At 39.7% G+C, this 15,843-nt stretch overlaps 1 protein-coding gene across 2 annotated transcripts in view; it reads left to right on the top strand.

The window, feature by feature from the left end:
* Window positions 1-15,843, top strand: part of SH3GL2 (SH3 domain containing GRB2 like 2, endophilin A1) — a 215,692-nt gene that overhangs the window by 156,329 nt on the left and 43,520 nt on the right. For both annotated transcript variants that reach the window (XM_043891236.1, XM_043891237.1), the window contains exon 2: window positions 6,235-6,303. In XM_043891236.1, the coding sequence (XP_043747171.1) occupies window positions 6,235-6,303 (69 nt within the window). The remainder of the gene's footprint in view (window positions 1-6,234; window positions 6,304-15,843) is intronic.

Below are 15,843 nucleotides of genomic sequence, written 5' to 3'. Positions count from 1 at the left end.
GGAGATACAAGGATTGGGATCCTGCAATCAGTTCCTGAAAATATCTTAAGACCCGTTCTACAGGTTTCACTGAAGCACAGAGTGACTCATTCTCTACCCTGAACTTCGACACAGGCGTGTCGAAGGTCAGCAGCTGCAGCAGCACGGGATTCAATCCCCATGGAGACAGATGGCAAATGCCCTTGGCAAACACCAGTTTGTAGTTGACACACCTTTTTATTTTTCTTCAATATAGTGAGAAATAGAATTAGCGCAGTTAGTTCAATTAACTTAGTTTAGATAGATGAAAATGCCTTTACTCATTTTCAAGAAAATATGAAATTTCTGATTGAGAAAAATAATATATAGTTTTTGAAATTCACTTTCAAAACATCATGGCATTTAAGCATTCCAATTTAATGACAGCTGAGAAAAACTAGTGTGAAACCTTTATCCCATAAAGTACATCCATCCTCCCTTTCATACAAGGCAACACCACCATCTGGAAAAGCTAGATCTACTTCTTTTTAGCCAAATACCAAGATAATATTGCTGTGATTTTGACTTTTCTGTTTCCTTCTGAATATTAGGTATGTTGTCAAGTATTATCATTTTAATTTTAGTACCTAACTAATGAATAATAAAGAACTTTCATAGAGTTAGAGTATGGACTTCTTTTATTTGACTTCCCTGGTGGCTCAGAGGGTAAAGTCTGCCTGCAGTGCGGAAGACCGGGGTTCGATCTCTGGGTCGGGAAGATCCCCTGGAGAAGGAAATGGCAACTCACTCCAGTATTCTTGCCTGGAGAATCCCATGGATGGAGGAGCCTGGTAGGCTACAGTCCAGGGGGTCACAAAGAGTTGGACACGACTGAGCGACTTCACTTTCTTTCTTTCATAGGTGACATCTTTCTATAAATATTGGGAAAGCAGTATTTTGAGTTTGCTGCATTTTTACTTATTGTCCACAGAAAAAAAGTTATGACATTTTACAGGGGAGATAAAACTCTCAGAAATGAGATAAAGAACCAGTGCTCACTCGTAATTAAGGGTCCTCCTCTGATTTATTTTGCTCTTAGAATCATTCATTGAGACACATTTTTGTTTCAACTGATGATTTTCTGCTGTGCAGTGTGTTAGGTACTACAAAGGTTCTCAGACAAAGTTGCATGTGATATGATTCCCACCTTTGAATTTTACAATCAGATAAGCAAAAGTTCTCAGCAGTTTTACTCATCAAGTAGCTAGTTCCAGGGAGTCTAACAGGTGGTGTGTTTTGTAAGAGTGCAGTGGAAATCTAGTAACTTCCATCTAGGGTGGGCATTCAAGATGAAGATGGAGAAGGTGAAAGTTGGATTAGCATCTCAGGTAACTGGCCGGATTTAAAAATTAGAAAAGAGAAATAAAATAGGTCCAGGTACAAGGCAAAAGGAATTAACGCAGCATATTTGGTGACTGGTAAGAAAATCTGGCTTTGTATAATGAATAATGAGACAAAGCTAAACAAAAATAGGGACATCAGACAGTAAATAACTTTGCAGGTGTGTGGAGTATGAATGAATTTGGTCTTTAAGTCTATTGAATTTCACTGATGATGTGATTTTCAAGGAGACCTTTATAAAAGGCAGTTGGAGATAAGGTAGTTGGATATTCAGTGTTTGATTGAAGTGCAATATAGGGAAGTATCAGAGCTGCAGCTAGAGGGTGGAGTGTCTTTTACCTAGAGGTGACACTTCCATGCAGGGGAGGATGAGTCATTGTTGGAGAGCCTGCAGCATCCTCATCCTTTGGGCTGAGAACAGTGGTCATTTATTTAAGCTGCCTCCTGCTGCTGGTTCCCTTATTTTTCTTATTTGGCATATAAAAAAAAAAAAAATAGCGTGAGGCAACACGACTGCAGACTCAGAATTAAGACTTTTAATTTAAAATGTGAGTTGATTATATTTTTTATTTTCTTTCTTTGAAGAGTTGTGCCTTTTGAAAAACCATCCCTGAGTGAAATGGTCAGTCCTGTTTGCCTTACTTTATGTGTCCTTTCAGTCTTTTTAACATTAACATTTACAAAATTGCACTGTAGTTCAGTCCACAAATCTTTACTGAGTATATCTTGTGGTGAATACAATGAAGAATAAAATAGAGGAAGATGAGATTTTTTGGTTTGGTTGGAATATATATGGAGAGTGTAATAGAAAATAAGATCAGAAGCAAAGTTCTCAGTACTGTACTAGGTGAGTACACTGGAAGATTTTGAACAGGAGAATTGTTTTTAGGTGGTACAGGTGGGCATATTGACTCATTTATACTGTTTTGTTTGATTCAAATAACTTTTGCTAATGTTTATTTAAATAGGGGATCAATTTCTCAAAAAGTGAGTACACTAGCTAAAGTATACTAAACAACATTGGAAAATATTCAATAATATGAAATCTTGGTTTTAGGAACCACCTCACTAGAATATAGTAGAGCAAAACTATTCTTAAATAAATGATACTAGGTAAGGAAAACAAGAGCTATATTAGTATCTCACTGGCTGCCTGCAATATAGAATACCCAGGTTTGATCCCTGGATTGGGAATATCACCCGGAGAAAGAAATGGCAACCCACTCCAGTATTTTTGTCTGGGAAATCCTGTGGGCAGAGGAGGCTGGTGGGCTATAGTCCATGGGGTTGCAAGAGTCGGACATGACTTAGTGACTAAACCACCACCAAGAAAAACAAAACTCATTGTTGACCAGATGAGCTCAGGGATCCTGTCTTCCTCACCTGAATCACATACACAAAAGTGATAGATGTTTTAGTAATGTTATTTAAAGAACAGGAGGAGAAAATATTTGGCATACTCCTAAGGAATGAGAACAGAGAAGGCAATGGCACCCCACTCCAGTACTCTTGCCTAGAAAATCCCATGGATGGAGGAGCTTGGTAGGCTGCAGTCCATGGGGTCGCTTAGAGTCAGACACAACCGAGCAACTTCACTTTCACTTTTCACTTTCACACATTGGAGAAGGAAATGGCAACCCACTCCAGTGTTCTTGCCTGGAGAATCCCAGGGATGGGGGAGCCTGGTGGGCTGACGTCTACGGGGTCGCACAGAGTCGGATATGACTGAAGTGACTTAGCAGCAGCAAGGAATGAGAAGATGGTTATTTAGCACATTGTTTAATTCAGTGCCTTGGTATATTTAGATCCTTTGTGACTTGGGAAAAAAATAGCCCAGAGAACAATGTAGATGTCCTTTTGAATATTCTTTCTTTTGCCATGAATCAAATCAGATAGGAAATTTATATCAACCAAACAATCAGACCAAGACCAGTATCTGTTAGCCTCATTCAATATATTTGGTGAACAGTTTCTCTTAGAGAAGCTCAAATGTCAGCTTTTGTGGAGAATAGATTCATATTTTCTCTTTCTTCCTTCCTCTCTGTCTGCCCCCCTCCCCTCCCTTTCTCTCCTCATCCCTCTCTCTCCCCACCATCTCTCTCTCTCTCACACACAATCTTTCTCTCTCTCTCTCTCACACACACACATACACACATACACAGAGTATTTAAGCCACATAGTTAAAGTCAATGGACTGATGAGTTGTGCTTCGTGTGAATTACCAGGACTAGTCTGAATTACTAATGGCCATTGTGATCCCATTTGGTATTCCTATAATATAGTGAGCCACTCTGATGCTAACCTATTGATGGATATAAAAAAGGAGGAAATTAAAATTACTTTCAGTTGAGCAGTATGGGTTGAAAGTATAATATAAGCTCTTGTGGTTTTGATGAAGGTCCTATTTTATTGCTTATATATGGTAAAAATGTGATTAACCAAGGTTACCAGGATTTTCTAATGTTACTATAAATGGAGACATTTTTCAGCTACTTGGTTTTTGTGACAGTTTTGCAAATGAAAATTAAACATCTCATTCATGGATCATGGGAGGAATATATCTATAATGATTCTTTTTAACCAAAGTGGGGCCTTGGGCCTGACATAGCAGACAGTCAGGTAGAACTGAGACAGTTGAGTTGGGAGTATGAGGCTTATATTTCTTTATTGCATAGGAATTCAACAAGATTATAGAGCTTCCCAGCCCAAATTTAACAGATAACCACATTCTTGGGTCAAGAATAAGACCCAAGAGGGGCTTAAATATGAGCTGAAATTGCCATCGCTGAGCAAAGTGAAAGGGAGGTAATCAGTGTAAAAATCAGAGTAAAATTTGTTTGCTGATAGGAAAAATTTGATAATAATAACCTTTAAGTTCCCTTCTATTCCTAATTTTCTATGACTTAAACTTGAACATAGAAGGTTAAGTTATTGACACTTGGAATTCCACTAGGAATTCCAAAACCTTTCCATCTCTCTCTGGCTTGGTAACATCTTTAAGAAAGTAGGCAAAAACTGACTGCCGTGCCAGATCAGTTGATACGGGCTTTTATTTGGTTGATAGTGATGCAACACAAAGCCTAGATCTGTGCAGACTGTTGAAATAATTGATAGCCACCATCACTTAGGAAACAAGTTAAGTGAGAGGGCTGATGTCAAGGACTGAGGGTTGAAACGGTGAATTGAACTCTGGCCATCTGACCATTTGGATCTAAAGAACTTTAGGCAGAAATGGCCAGCACCACGGACAGCTCTTCAGTACTGTGGTGTGAATGCAAAGCCACCTAGGGCTTACTTGGGGAAATTGCCTTCCAGGTAATTTTTTAAAATTTATGCAAGCCTCATAAAAAAGTTTATTTATGCAAGTCTCAGTTTTCTGAAAATTGCTAGATTCTTCTTAAGGTATTAAATAGCAGTTAAATAAACTGATAGAAAAGACCAGGATTTTTAAGCAGACCAGAAAAGCCCAGCAGATGCAGTTTATTGGTGAGAGAAGTAAATTAGGATATATTGCATGTCTTAAAGGTTCAGACAGGAGTTTTTATATTTTATACCATTTAATTTGCATAACAACACTGTGTACCACGGCAGTCCATGCCATGACCTTTCATCACAGCATATTCCTTCCGTTACTGCTGATGAGGTGAAATCTGGGCCAGAGTGGTGAAAGAATTCAGACTCTTGATTTCTCCAAGAGTGATCTCTTCTAAAGCTCTTCCTGGTGGCAGAACACAGGAGTGAGAGAAAGGGAATGTAAGCACTATACCTCAGCCCTCAGTAAGGGGATATCAGAGCTTCCAAGGTCAGAAAGTGGAGCCGTGTATCCCAGGGCCCTTTTAGAAGGAGGTAAACCAAGCTTACTTGGATGACCCAGTTGTTACTAAGGTTGCTGCAGGTCTGACCATGGTGGCGATCTTTTGCAAAGACCCTCAACACAATGGCTATTAAAGGAAATGAAAACTTATACTTCAGTATGTGTATCTGATAACTTTATGTAGCACAGTGACATCTTAGTAAAAAGCATCTAACTACCTTTACAGTTATTTTAAGAGGAATGACATCCTGGTGTCATTAACATTTAATATATCCTGTTTTTAATGCAAGTATTTTTTCTTGTGATTCCTTTGCAATTTTTATTAGGCTTAATTTGATCTTTATTTCAAAACAGAATAGGATATCTAATTTTTTAATGAGCATGAATCCTACAAGTAGAAAATGTACATTTGCATATGTGAACTGATGAATATAGAATGTGTGATAATGGGAATTGACTGGGTAGCAAAGAAATACCCTCAACATCTGTACACACAATTTATCTTGTGTTTATAAGGATATGGACAGCTACAGGGAGATTTATAAGATAACTACTTAAGTCCTTTTATCTGAAGATCAGTTAGGCTGATATTTTTCATACCAGTTTGATAGATGCTTGTGATTATCTGTTCAACAGCCCATTGAAGAATAGGTTGAAGATGCAGTAATTTTCTACCTAGGTAGCATTTTAGATCCATTATCAGAGGGAAATGATTATTGTATGATGCTTTTGTCCCTTGGAACTTTCAAAAGGAAAATGTTAGTGATTCGATAGTTGTATGATGATTTATATAATAGAAAGAGCACTAGAGTTGAAATTAGAAGACACAGCTTTGAATTCTTGCTTCAGTATCTACCAGATGCATGGATTTTGGTAAATTATTCATATCCTCTATTACACAGTTACCTCCTGTGAAAATGGAGCTGCCTACCCATGTCGGAGAATAGTTGTGATGTTATATTAGATGATATTTGTCAAAGCACTTAAAACTTGTGACACATATTTTTAAAAGAAAATTTATTTATAATAATTACTTTTTTTTTTTTGGTTATTTTTTACAGAAAGTGAGTGAGAAGGTTGGAGGAGCTGAAGGAACCAAGCTAGATGATGACTTCAAAGAGATGGAGAGGGTGAGTCTTTATCACTTAGAGTTCCCTTGACATAAAGTCTCCCAGCATACTAAGTGGAGAAGGGAGAAAAGAAAGGGGAAGCTGTTCTCCACTGGTCCCTGAGAAAGCAAAAGTTACTTTTAAACGTACTCTCTTTTTAATGTATATTGTAAAACAGAAAATGTAAAGTGCCTTTTTTTTATTTTTTACTATCCTAAGAACAAAGCCTCCATGAAGGTGAAATGTCATAAAGGATTTTATCATCACTTTTCCAAATAAGGACAATTTGGAGCTGGTGTTTGAATTGGACTGGGCTGGTATAAAAAGAAGAGAAGGTTGGGAATGATGTATCAGATGTTCTGGGGAGAGTTTGAGTCACTCTCTAGCTTTTGAGAACTTCCCTGAGGGGACTATGCCAGCAAGAGTCAGCGGGTGCAGTGAATGTAATTTTGAGCCTGTCTGCTCTTGGCCTGAGTTCCACCTGCACTGCTTGTTACACAAGTCAGGGTATTGCTCTGGGCCTCTGTATTCTCATAAATGTAGAAGGAGAATACAAGTTCATTCTTCAGAGATTTATTAACGATTAAAAATAATATAAATCATGTAACAGTCTTCCTTAAAAGAGCAGATTCTCAACAAGTGGGAGTGGAGATGGTGGACAAAACACGCCTTTTCATTTTTCTTGTGACAGATGCCATATTTTCCCTTTTTCTTTTCTTTCATTTTGAGACTGTTCATTGAAAGAGATACATAGGCTTATGATGGAGAATGGATATTACATCATTCAATTAATTATTTTAGATGTTAAATTGTGAATGAGTGAAGGATCTGGGAATCCAAACCATGTACTTGAACAGAGAGAATGTCAAAAGCTCCTGATACCCAGAAACCACAGTTTTTATTTAGTCTATATCAGTTCCAGTGGGCTACCTCAGTTTTGCTATTAATATTTTTGCTTTCTGCATGAAGGATCAAGCAGAAGATTCCTAGATGCTTTCTGCACTGTCTTTTTCAGTTTTTGTTCTGAAGAGTTCATTGATGAATAAAGCAAATTTTTGTTTTGTACCTCCTTTGAGGCAGGCTTATGGGATACATTAGTAAATAGGGTAGATACGGTTCCTGACTGAATTAAATTCATAATCTAGTGGGGAAAACAGACTTTAGACAATAGTAATTGTCCAGGGTGGCAAGGGTAATGAAACATGGCACTAGAGAAGCTTGGAATGGAGGAAACTCACCCACATAGGGTGGCCAGGGAAGACTTTCCTGATATTTAAGTGAGGATATAAAAAATAAGCAAGAATAAGCAGAGCCTAATGTGTTTCTAGTAAAGGAAACAGCAAGCAAGAGAGGACCAGACACGTTGGAGTTCCTGAAGAATAGATGAGTTGCCCAGTGACCAGAGTCTTGTGAAATAGACTATTCATTGTTTATCTAGCTGGTATTTCTGTCCAAGTTTTTGAGGTGGACTTCACTGATAGAATAAGGACCCTCACTGATAGGAGATTTAATATGAGAGTCCTGAGTCCTGACCTGAAGTCTGGGAAGCCAGTCTCTTACACTGAATGCCTGACAGCCACTTGCTTCCATTGAACTGAAGTCTGCATTGGTCTCTTATTTCTCATCTCCAGATGGTTTGAAATACCACCTGACCTTCAGCCAAAGCCAGTAGCCACTGCTGTTTACAGTTTTTGAAACAGAATTCTACCCTTCCTTCTTTTACAGCATCTGGGGCCCTAGAATCTGACACACCCGCTCAGAATAACTTGGCTTTGACTCCTCCTTCCCCATTTGTATTGGAGTTCTGTAACTCTCTTTATGAGCAGCCCCTTAGGTCCGTTAATTTGCACCAATCTTGTCTATATACAGTCTTCCTTCATCCCTCTTATCCTTTGATGTCTCCCTACATCCCCCACCCCACCCCAGAGGGAATGTATAATATGCCACTTGCTCAGAACCCTGTCATTAATGACAGGTTAGGCAGGTATTATATTTAGGAATTTAGGACTAAGGAATCAGAATTGGAGTCCTGCTTTCAGCCTCTGCCAGGACATAAGGCAATAAGCTCGGTAGCCCACTGCCAAAGCTGAGACAAACTAACTTTCTGTTTCTTAAAAATGAGACTAAAATCAAGAAGAAATTCGAAGAATAGACTTTATAACTGAACAACTAATTAAGGCTTTGAATCCATACCAATCTTGCAAAGTAACTGAAATAAAAGAACATCTTAGAAATATTCTACTTCAGACAAAGACCCACAGATGTCCCTCTGAATCTGAAAAAGGAAAGTTAGTCGCTCAGTTGTGACCGACTCTTTGCAACCCCATGGACTGTAGCCCACCAGGCTTCCCTGTCTATGGAATTTTCCAGGCAAGAATATTGGAGGGGGTTGCCATTTCCTTCTCCAGGGGATCTTCCCAACCCAGGGATTGAACCCAGATCTCCTGCATTGCAGGTAGATTCTTTACTGTTTGAGCCACCAGGTAACACTTATTTCTCCTATTTCCCAGAAAATAATGAGTTTCTGAAGTTTTTATTTCAAAATCTAAATATTCCTGTAATGAAGTTTTGTTGATTGAAGAACACACCTGTGGTTTTGTATTTGGACTTATAACTAGGTAAATTGGGAGACTTAGATTTCAGTGAGGTGTGGAAATTATTTAATTCCACTTTATTCCACTTATTTTTTGCCTTATCTGTGGTTTGGTGCCAAGTTTTGCACTCTCCACTCATGTTAAAATTCACATTAAAGGTAGAGACTTACGTGGTAATTGGAAAACACATGCTTTGGATTTAGACTCCCAAACTGTGCCTTCTGTTAATGTGCTTATTACTCACAGAAAGATTTTTACTCGGTGTTCCCAAGCCTGCAGAAGAATCACCTCTCCACGGTTGGTTTTCTGATCATCAAGCATTTAGAATAGAGAACCTTTGTTCAGCTGTGTTCTCAGGGGTGCAATTAGACAACAAAATGAGATAGATAGAGGTTTTCATCAAGCAAGACTACTGGAAAGAGAAGTGGGTATTCCTAGTTTCCCAGCAATCCCACTCCTGGGCATACACACCAAGGAAACCAGAATGGAAAGAGACACGTGTACCCCAGTGTTCATCGCAGCACTGTTTACAGTAGCCAGGACATGGAAGCAACCTAGATGTCTATCAGCATACGAATGGATAAGAAAGCTGTGGTTCATATACACAATGGAATATTACTCAGCCATTAAAAAGAATGCATTTGAATCAGTTCTAATGAGGTGGATGAAATTGGAGCCTATTTTACAGAGTGAAGTAAGTCAGAAAGAAAAAACACCAATACAGTATATTAACATGTATATATATGGAATTTAGAAAGATGGTAACGATGACCCTATATGCAAGACAGCAAAAGAGACACAGATGTATAGAACAGTCTTTTGGACTCTGTGGGAGAAGGTGAGGGTGGGATGATTTGAGAGACTAACACTGAAACATGTATATTATCATATGTGAAACAGATCGCCAGTCCAGGTTTGATGCATGAGACAGGACACTCAGGGCTGGTACACTGGGATGACCCAGAGGGATGGGAGGGAGGTGGGAGGGGGGTTCAGGATGGGGAACACATGTACACCCATGGCTGAATCATGTCAATGTATGGCAAAACCACTACAATATTGTAAAGTAATTAGCCTCCAATTAAAATAAGTTAATAAAAAAAAAAGCCACCCTGATCACTCTCCTGCTGAGATGCAGTAAAATTTCCTGTGTACTTCTTAGCCCTTGTAGCCTTCCCCTCAAGGAGCTGATTAGGTGGAATTCTTCCATTGTATTGTCTCTGCAGGAACCCTGCTATCACTTATTCTGTCCTCTTCGTAGTGGCCTCACATGGAATTGTTTCTTTGTTAGTTTTCAATAGGATCTGCTGCTTACAAGCTTCCTCAGACATTGTGTGGATATTTTTCTTTGAAAAGCTTCAGATTTTTTGGCAAGAGTGTTGCAGGAAGGGGAATGCTTTCCAAGGCCCAAGAGTGGGCTCTTGTCTAACACTTGGAAGTGAATTGTCCGAGGAGACACACAAACTGACAAAGCAAGAGACTTTATTGGGAAGGGGTGCTCGGGCAGACAGAAGTAGGGTTAGGGAACCCAGGAGAACTGCTCTGCCACATGGCTCGCAATGTCAGGTTTTATGGTGATGAGTTTAGCTTTCAGATTATCTTTTGCTAATCATTCTGACTCAGGGTCCTTCCTGGTGGTGCCTGCATTGCTCAGCCAAGATGGATGCCAGCAAGAAGGATTCTGGGAGGTGGTAGGACCACCTTTTGATCTTTCCCAAATTCTTCTGGTTGGAGGTGGCTTGTTAGATCTGTGTTCCTTACAGAGGACCTCCTGTCGCAAAATAACTCATGCAGATGGTTACTATGGTGCCTGGCCAGGGTGAGTGGTTTCAGTCAATGTGCTTCCCCTAACAAGAGAAAGTACTGGAATTTAAGGGACCTCTGGTTTCCTCACAGATTTACATCAGTTGCTGCAGTGATTCTGTATGTATGTGTATGACTGTTCATTAAATCACATGAAATAATTATAAATGCTTCCATGTGACAGGCATCCTGCTGGACACCAGGAATACAAAGATGATTAAGGTGCAGTTCCTTCCTTCAAGGAGCTTTCAGTTTTGATAGAAGAAATAGGCACAGAGATGAGTGTCTTACATGACATGGTGCTTGGTGTTTTGGGAAGTATTTTCATGGAAGACCTTACTCAGAATGGGTAGATCAGTGGAATGTTTCTAGAGGAGAGGGCACCTGAGCTAAATTCCAAAATTTTCTCTTGTTTCTGTGTACATGAGTTATGTAGAAGTCCAAGCCAGGGAATACAGTCTCCTTTTGCAGCCTGAAAAGTATCATAGGAAATCCCTGCTGTTGAAACAGAGAGTTAGGCAGGGTGATAAGGAGTCCAAACCTAAGCTCCCTTTCAGAAGGAGGTGAACATTCTTTCTTTTTCACATTCTTTTGCCTTAGACACATAGGCCTCTTAGCCAGCAGTATCTCTTGCTCAAGGACATGGTTTTTTTGAGCCCAGAATGTATGTTATGGGAGAAGGTCTGGGATAACCTGTTCCTTCTGGCTAATCTTGTGCCGATGTCATCCCAAGATGTATATTATGGGAAAGGGTATGGGCAAAATTTTCACAGCCTTGAAGTATTTTTTTCTATTCTCAGCAGCTAGCAGAAAAGTATATAGTGTTCTGTTTAAACTAGCAAGGCAGGTACTCTCCTACCCCCTTCTGATGTCTATGTCAGAAGCTTTTTCTGTCACTTTCACTTTAAATAAAAATCTACACAAAGCTCTGAGTGACTGAGACTGTCTTTGGTCCTGGAGTTAAATCTTCTTTGGAGACCACGAATCTGGAAGCACCATTCACCATAAACCATCATCTTTGGGGCTCATCCAGGATCCTAGGACAAGATATAGCTATCACTATCATCTTGGGGGCTTGTCTGGGATCCCAAGACAAAGTGTAGCCACCATCTTGGGGGCTAAGATAAAGCTATCAAAACCAGGAGTCCTCAAGTTGAAAGCATTGCTATAGACCATTTTAACAACAATGGAATTTATCTGAAGGGTCAGCCTCAAGTTTTTTTTAAACTTTTTATTTTATATTGGAGTGCATGCTCAGTCACTTCAGTCATGTCTGACTCTGTGCAGCCCTGTGGACTGTAGCCTGCCAGCTCCTCTGTCCATGGGATTCTCCAAAGCAAGAATACTGGAGTGGGTTGCCATGCCCTCCTCCCAGGGATCTTCCTAACCAAGGGATTGAACCCATGGCATCTTCTGCATCTCAGGCGGATTCTTTACTGCTGAGCCACTGGTGAAGCCCTTACATTGGAGTATAGCCAATTAACAATATTGTGATAGTTTTAGGTCAACAGCAAAGGGACTCTGTCAGCCATACATTTAAGGGCAGCCTCAAGTTTGAAGACAAGCAGATTTGGGGAAGAAGGGAGCGATTGTCATTCCTTATGAGAGCGGAGAGTGTATTGTTTGCAGAGCAGGCTGTGGAGGTGCTCTACAGGAGAAGGTCCATGGCCATTATCTCCATACATAATTAGTTATTGGGTGGAGAGGGGCTAGATCCTTCTATTAAACCCCACGTGGTAGACTAGCGTTGATGAGTAGAAGCTATAGCAAAACAGATTCAGGCTCAACAGAAGAAAGAACTTACTGCTGTCAGAACTTTTTAAATAAAAAAGAGCCTTGGGAATTACTGAGTTCTCCATCACTGCCCATGTTTAAACAGAGGCTAAACCCAGAGTTCCCGTATTCTGTATGGAGCACACTAGTTGTCATCTCCTTTGACTGTTGTGGCAAGTAATTTGTCATAATAGTGTCATGTCGGGCCCCTTGGTGGCTCAGTTGTTAAAGGATCTGCCTGCAATACAGGAGACTGCCTGCAATGCAGGAGACCCAGGTTTGATCCCTGGGTCAGGAAGATCCTCTGGAGAAGGAAATGGTAACCCACACCAGTATTCTTGCCTGGGAAATCCCGTGGACAGAGAAGCCTGGTGGGCTATGGTCCATTGGGTTACAAGAGTTGGACATGACTTAGGGACTAAACTACCACCAATAGTGTCATTTTTAATAACGTCCTTCTTACTTGGATTCCAGTGATAGATCTCAAATGGAAGGGAAAGGAATAGAGTCCCAGCAAGCATGCTTAGGGCTTTACACATCCCTGAGTGTACCTGTCATGTATGTGAATGTCTTCATTGTGGTGTTAAAGGAGAAGATGTGGGTTACTGTACTGAGACACTCATTCCCTGGTATAGAATTATAGGATGGACGGGAGCCCCAAACATGATGAGCTTTAAAGATATTTTTCTGCTTATCTTGAAACTTAGCTTCTTCTCAGTTAAGTGTTTTCCACATATTCCCAAGCTAATGTTCATTAAAGGTAAATGCCTAAGAAGATTAGCAAAAAAAAAAAAAAAATACTTTGGGGCAACCTTGGCCTAGTGCGTTGTTTATTTTTGTTGTCAGCACACAGTTTATTAATCAGGCTTTCCAAATACATAAGGTAACTGCTGTAAAGTACAGCAGTCTGGGGAAGGTACACTGATTCTTCCAAGTCAGGAGGGAACTATTAAAACACCCCTATTGGACCAGCCTGCATCTCACTGCCAGACAGACTTTCCCAGGATGCTGTTTTCATCAGATCTCTATGGCTTATTTAGTGACATGTTCTCCTTCAGGTCCTCAGTACTTTAAGTGGGTGTGTGTACGTTCTTAATAGGTATATTTTCTTAACTTCAGTGACAGAAAAATTAAGAATTTGAAACACTTTCATGTTTCATATGATATTTTAACATTTCTTTTGTGTAAACACTGTAACTTGCCCTATGTCCAAGTGGATGCCTAATTTATCTATATAGTATTGATCACTAGGCCCAGAAACTGTGTTCCATTTTAAGGTGTCCATTTTTTTGTCCTTAAATTCTGCTACTGTGTCCCCTCTGCCATCATCTGGTATAATGTTGTATAATCTGGTATAATATTGTCTGATGGTGTGAAGTCAGATCTTTCAGTCCTTTTGTTAGTCCGCAAAAAATGCTGCATTTTTCACCTATGCAGCCACTTGTGTTCAGGAAACACAGACTGTTCCTTTTCCAGTGAGGGAAGGTTATGTTCAGGTGCCTCAAAACAAAGGCCCCGTTCTAGTCAATCTGGTGCTTTTCAGTTCTCTTGTATCTTGTCTCTGAAGACTGAGGCAGCTGGTGGAATGATGGGCATCCATAGATTCAGCATGGCAGCCTTTGTGAAAGTACAATAGAACCTCAGCACAGGAGCAGCAAACATTTTCTGTACATACATTGGGCTTTGTGAGCCAGAGGGGATTTGTGGTCTCTTTTATGGTTCCTCACCTCTGCTGCTGAAGAGCAAAAGCAACCACTGACGGTGCTTAAATGAAGGAGCATGGCTGCATTCCAATAAAATTTACTCAAGGACACTTAAATTTGAATTTCACATAGTTATTATATGCAGCAAAATAGTCTTCTTTTGAATAGTTCCAACCATGTAAAAAAAAATTTGACAGCGGCCCAGATTTGGCCTGCTGGCCATAGTTTTCCAACCTTTGTCTCAGCATGAAGAAAGAAAATGTGATAGTGAGTAAGAGGGTTGAGGGAGTTCTTTCTCTCCCTACCCACAATTGTTAATCACAAGGCTGGATAGTGGAGGAGGAACCTCCTATGTATTGAGAGTTGTTAAAATCTTTGTATTGAGAAGACTGAAATAAAAAGACAGAGGAATATGTGCCTATGCTTTCACTTTCAAGAAAACAATTGGCCAGTTCAGTCCTTCTGACACTCTTCCTTAGAAACCTTAACCTTTGGAACTCTTTGCATTCCCATCATAACCACACAGGTCATTTGAATACATTTACCATCAGATGCCTTAAGCTCTGCCATATAGCCAGCAGAAAATATGTGTTTTCATCCTGTCACACATGTAACCTAGACTTTCAGCCTGTTTTTTTTTTTTTTTCCTGAACACACCCTTTGACTTCATTTTCATGACGTTGAGTGCATAGTGGTTGGTTGGTAATATTTCCAAGACCTCCGTGTACAGCCACACAAGTCTTGCACTGTACAATTCCAGGGAACCACTACTTACTGCAGAGTAAAATACTACTTAGCCACATACTCAAATCTAAGATGTGTTAAAAACTCAAGTTAGCCAGAAGGATGTGGTACATAATACACACGTGGACAGGCATCTCTAAAATAGGAGTGTTTTTTATGGTAATTTGATACCATGATGATGGCATAAGAAAAAGTTGTTTTCCTCTCTTAATCCCAGTAGTTACAAACTCTTTAAAACACAGTAATCTGACTACCACTGAAGTGGAAATGATTGTATATTGAAAAACAAAGCTGAAAAATAAAATCTTCTGGTTATGGTTTGGTTTCTGATTATAAAAGAGAAGGAGGCTTTACCCTACCCATGAAAGGCTGACTTTATAGATATAGTAAGTTATGGAAAAATTTTGAATTGAGGACGGAGCCCTTGAACTCAAAACAGTGAAGTTCTCATGAACTTAATTGATAACCTGATATTCTACCATCAAAAAATCAATTCCTTTCATTCATACTTAATGTATTCTATGTACTTAGCTTGGATAGAAGGATGCACTAATTTTCAGTAGTCATTTACCTTGTAGACTGAACCATGCGAGTTGATAAGAAAAGAATTTCATGGAGGAGTGTAAAGAGGGCCTCCCTGCACTGGCTCTCCATGTGGGGAAAAGTGCTGAGTACAAATACTGACAGTTCAGAATTTCCCAAGGATGGACTGTAGGACCAAGGTTTTCATTTACAATTAACCCAAAGTTCAAGAACTTGCAGTGTTCTTGGAAGTTAAATAAAAACTTTCCTTCTCTTACTCGAACAAATAGTCGATGTTTCACGTTTCTTTCTTTAGAGCAGTGAAACCTGCCACCATGCCTAGCCCTCTGTTGACATCCAGTGAATGCCTCTGGGAAAAAGTAGGATTCATAATTCAACCTTTTTTTCCCCATTTTTTATTT

Source organism: Cervus elaphus, chromosome 29 (assembly GCF_910594005.1).
Source record: "Cervus elaphus chromosome 29, mCerEla1.1, whole genome shotgun sequence".
In the NCBI taxonomy this organism is placed as follows: domain Eukaryota; kingdom Metazoa; phylum Chordata; class Mammalia; order Artiodactyla; family Cervidae; genus Cervus; species Cervus elaphus.
The sequence above is the reverse complement of the archived record's forward strand: the minus strand, read 5'-3'. Positions and strand labels throughout refer to the sequence as shown.